The sequence below is a fragment of the Hippopotamus amphibius genome, chromosome 15 (genome assembly GCF_030028045.1).
Source record: "Hippopotamus amphibius kiboko isolate mHipAmp2 chromosome 15, mHipAmp2.hap2, whole genome shotgun sequence".
NCBI classification, from domain to species: Eukaryota; Metazoa; Chordata; class Mammalia; order Artiodactyla; family Hippopotamidae; genus Hippopotamus; species Hippopotamus amphibius.
Window position 1 is genome coordinate 18802005 of NC_080200.1, and position 4241 is coordinate 18806245.

Here is a 4241-nt window from a genome sequence, read left to right on the forward strand (position 1 = left end):
TCAGAAAAAAATTATTCCTAAGAGATTCATGTAGTCCCTTGAGATAAATGGGAATTTCCAAATATTTTAAATCCAAATTTGGGAATGCAATTGGGAGAGTATGAAAATGATAAAGGGAAAAGCTCTTGGATATCAGATTTATTACAAAACTTAAAGGTGAATTGCATTAATTGTACAGAGTCAAAATCAAAGTAGAAATTCCAAGAAAAATAGAGGAGGCATGTTCTACTTCCACAATCTGATTAAAGACGACAACGTTGGGCTCAGAAGTTGAGTTCTATTACAAGCACTCTTAAGCCCTCAGGAAAGTAGGCCCTTTTATAGTTTCCTTTCCAAAGAGCAATTTCAGACCCCTCTGTAAGTCTTTATTTCTCAGACTGTAGATGAAAGGGTTCAGCATGGGTGTGACCACAGTGTACATCACCGAGGCTGTTGCACTTGAGTGTGAGCTGTGAGTAGCAGCAGAGCTAAGATACACTCCTATGCCTGTACAATAAAATAAGGAGACCACTGATAGGTGAGATGCACAGGTAGAAAATGATTTATACTTTCCTTGAGATGATGAGATTCCCCTTATGGAAGAAACTATCTTAGAGTAAGAGTAAAAGATACCAGCAAAGGGAGCACCACCCAGCAGCACCACTATAAAATACATCACCACTTTATTGAGAAAGGTGTCAGAACTGGCAAGTTGCATCATCTGATTGAGTTCACAGAAAAAGTGGGGGATTTCTAAGACTGTACAGAAAGACAGTTGTAACACCATTAAGCTTTCTAACAAAGAATGCAGGGCACTCAACATCCAGGACACCAGAACGAGCAGTCCACAGAGCCGGGGGTTCATGATGACCATGTAGTGCAAGGGGTGGCAGATGGCCAGAAAGCGGTCATAGGCCATCACTGTCAGGAGGAAAATGTCCAATCCTATAAAGAGTGTGAAAAAATACATCTGGATGATGCAGCATTCATAAGTTATAACTTTGTTCTCTGTCTGTATATTCACCAGCATCTTTGGGATGGTGGTGGAGGTGAAACAGATGTCTACAAAGGACAGGTTGGAAAGGAAGAAGTACATGGGGGTGTGGAGGTGGGAGTCTGAGCTGACTGCCAAGATGATGAGCAGGTTTCCAAACACAGTGATCAGGTACATGGAAAGAAAAATCACAAAGATGAGCGGTTGCAGTTCTTGTTTCTCTGAGAATCCCAAAAGAAGAAATTCTGAAACTCCTGTTAGGTTCCTTGGTTCCATTTGGTGGAGGTGACTACCAGGAAAGGGGGAAATAACTTGACTATATTTCACACAAATGGGCATTATCACATTGTTGAAATGATACCATTTATATTTTGACAACAAGAAATTAATTTTGATATATTGTTCATGGATTTGGTCCCTTTTAGAGAATCTCCTGTGTCATCTGTAATTAGCAAACTTGTCCCACACTCATTTTCCCCCCAACATGTCATGTACTCATAGTTTTAGGAGAAATTCTTTCATGCATTTGAAAAATACAAATTGAGTTTCGACGATATTACAGATACTAACTATGCACTGAATGTAGGTTACCGTAAAACAAAAGCTCCTGAAATTCAGTGATGGAGACAGAACATAAGCAAATATAAGTCATAAGCATCTCACATGGTTACATATGTTATGAAGAAAAAGAAGAGAGGTATAAGCCAGGAGTGAAAAGGGAGTACTATTTATAATGCATGTTTAGGCACGACCTGGGTACAAAGTGGTATTTGAACAAAGACCTCAAGGAAGAGAGAGCCACGGCCATGAGCATACCTGGGTCACTACTCACGGCAAGGAAACAGCTAGTGTGAAGGACCTGAGGAAAGTGCTTGTTTAAGATTTTCCAGTCCAAATACAATAGCCAGTCTGGTGAGGGAAATGAGCTGGAGTGTGAGTGAGGGGAGATGGTATCAGAGAAGGTTGAAGAAGGAGGTGGTCTCCCTGCTGCTGCTGAAACTTTAGGTCACAAGGGGTCCTTTGTTCATGTTGATTCTTTGGTCCTTTATGAAATTCAATATTAAAAAACTGTATGATAAATTGGGAGATTGGTACTGACATATATTCACTACTATGTATAAAATAGATAACTACTAAGAACATGCTGTATAGTACAGGGAATTCTACTCAATACTCTGTAATGGCCTATATGGAAAAAAAATCTAGAAAAAAAAAAGACAGGATATATGTATATGTATAACTGATTCACTTTGCTGTACACCTGAAACTGACACAACATTGTATTAATATATCAACTATACTTCAATAAAAATTAAAGAAAACGATATGAAAAGATTTGAAGGAAAATCCAAAACCAAATTCAAAAAGAAAAGATATACTATAGTTATAATTTAATAATACCATGAATTCAATTTTAGATAACCAAGACATGGAAAGAAAATAATATGATAGCAAGCTTTAAAAATATGAGATGGAAACACTATCTAGGTATAAGTTCATCATGCACAGAAATACATGGATTCAAAGATGCACATGGAAGGTAAATGTGTTATTTAGTCAAGTGATGGAGGCTGAACACAATGCAAGTTTTAGAAATATGTCTAATCACAGAATGAAATGATAAGGAATAAGAGGTGAGGAAAGTAGTTGGAAATACGCATAAAACATGATTTATTAGCACCAAGTATGAAGAAGAACATTCATTTTCATTTTTGTTTATTGCAAGGATTTGCAAGTGAATAATATTTTAAAGTGACAGCTCTAGTCCTTCATTTAAAAGACTTTTATCAAGCAATGGAGAGAACATAATTGACACAGATTTTACCACACAAAATTTATAAACTCTCAGACATTCTGCACAAATTATTGTATACATACATAAAATACCTAAATGGCTAACATCAAACTTGATGATAAAAATATCCAATTCTTGGTTTGAAAGAATGTGATTAAAACTAGGAAAAAAAAACATTACTATGCAAAAGCTAACGACCTGAACAGATAAGTTTTTTCACTGAATTTAAGAGGAAGGAGATATTGTGAAATGTATGTCTCATGAACTGCTATTTCAAGGTAATGATTGCCAGCATTCCTTGGTATGGATCTTACTCATCATAGTCGGGTATGCTCTTTCTTAAAAAAAGAAAAAAATCCTTACATCACTGTACATCTGTCCATAGCTAATACCCTATATCTCTACTACAGTCTTTGCAAAGGTCCTTGGACTCAGGTTCTATTTCACTGGAAGCAATTTATACCTCCCATTTGCTCTTCTAATTGGGCTTCCATGTCCATCATTTAGTGGTCAACATTGACTCATGCACTGTTGAATTCAATATTCTCTTTTATTTTTGGTGTCAAAATAATAATTAATCACTTACCAATAATTATCAATAATCAAGCAAACAACAACCACAGTGATCTTGATACTGGGCTAGTCTGGATTGCCTCTCAGGTGAACTCAGATAAACGTTCTTGACTGCCATTCCCTTTGACCCTCTCCTGCAGTATTTACTGGGCTCTTGAACTCACCTGGTTGCAGTCTCCGAGAGGAAGGTCTCAGCATAGATATCCCAACTCCCGGTGGATCGTTGATGATGAGGAGAGAAGCTCTGTTTCCAGTCAAGACAGTGGGATGGAGTCAATCATTGGTCCCCCAGCCAGAGTTATGATTCTAAAAGCAACAACTATGTCCTGTCCATCCCAAGGTTGCACAGGCTGAGGGATGCTGCAGAGGTGATATTTACATCTCCCTATGTCTGCTCATTAGCATGTTTCCCTCTTGTTGCAGTCATCTTTATGTAGTGGATTTCGCTGTGGGACACTGGTCTGGACAGACGGAAATTTTTTCTTGCTCTTTCTCTGTTTCTAGGAGACAATGTTACAGGCCAGAAGAATTCAGCGTTTATTACTCCTCCCATAATCTGTCCTATCTTCCAGAGGAATAAACCTTAAGGTTATATGACATTCTCCCTACCCTGAGTTCATATTTTCTCTAGACTCTAAGATTGAGGATTCTTTCTTGATTAGGTTCCTAAGTAAAACATTGGATCCCAGTGGGTCACAGCTCCTGATATCTTTAGGAAAGTACTATTTCCATCTTCAAGAAGAGGTATAAATTTGTTTCTTTAATAGAAAAACATGAGTAGTTCACTGCTTGGATTCATGAGAGTTTTGCCAAAATAATTAGGAACTTCATACTTATAGCACAAGTTAAGAGCTGCTGGTTAGTCCCTCATTAGAAAATGTCTGTTAATTATAAGAGATG

The 4241-nt window shown here is 37.5% G+C and overlaps 1 protein-coding gene across 1 annotated transcript; it reads right to left on the reverse strand.

Moving 5' to 3' along the window:
* Positions 1–292: 292 nt before the first annotated feature.
* On the reverse strand, positions 293–1249 carry LOC130836288 (olfactory receptor-like protein OLF4). The gene has a single exon (XM_057708349.1). The coding sequence runs from the start codon at positions 1247–1249 to the stop codon at positions 293–295; it is 957 nt and encodes a 318-aa protein (XP_057564332.1).
* Positions 1250–4241: the final 2992 nt, after the last annotated feature.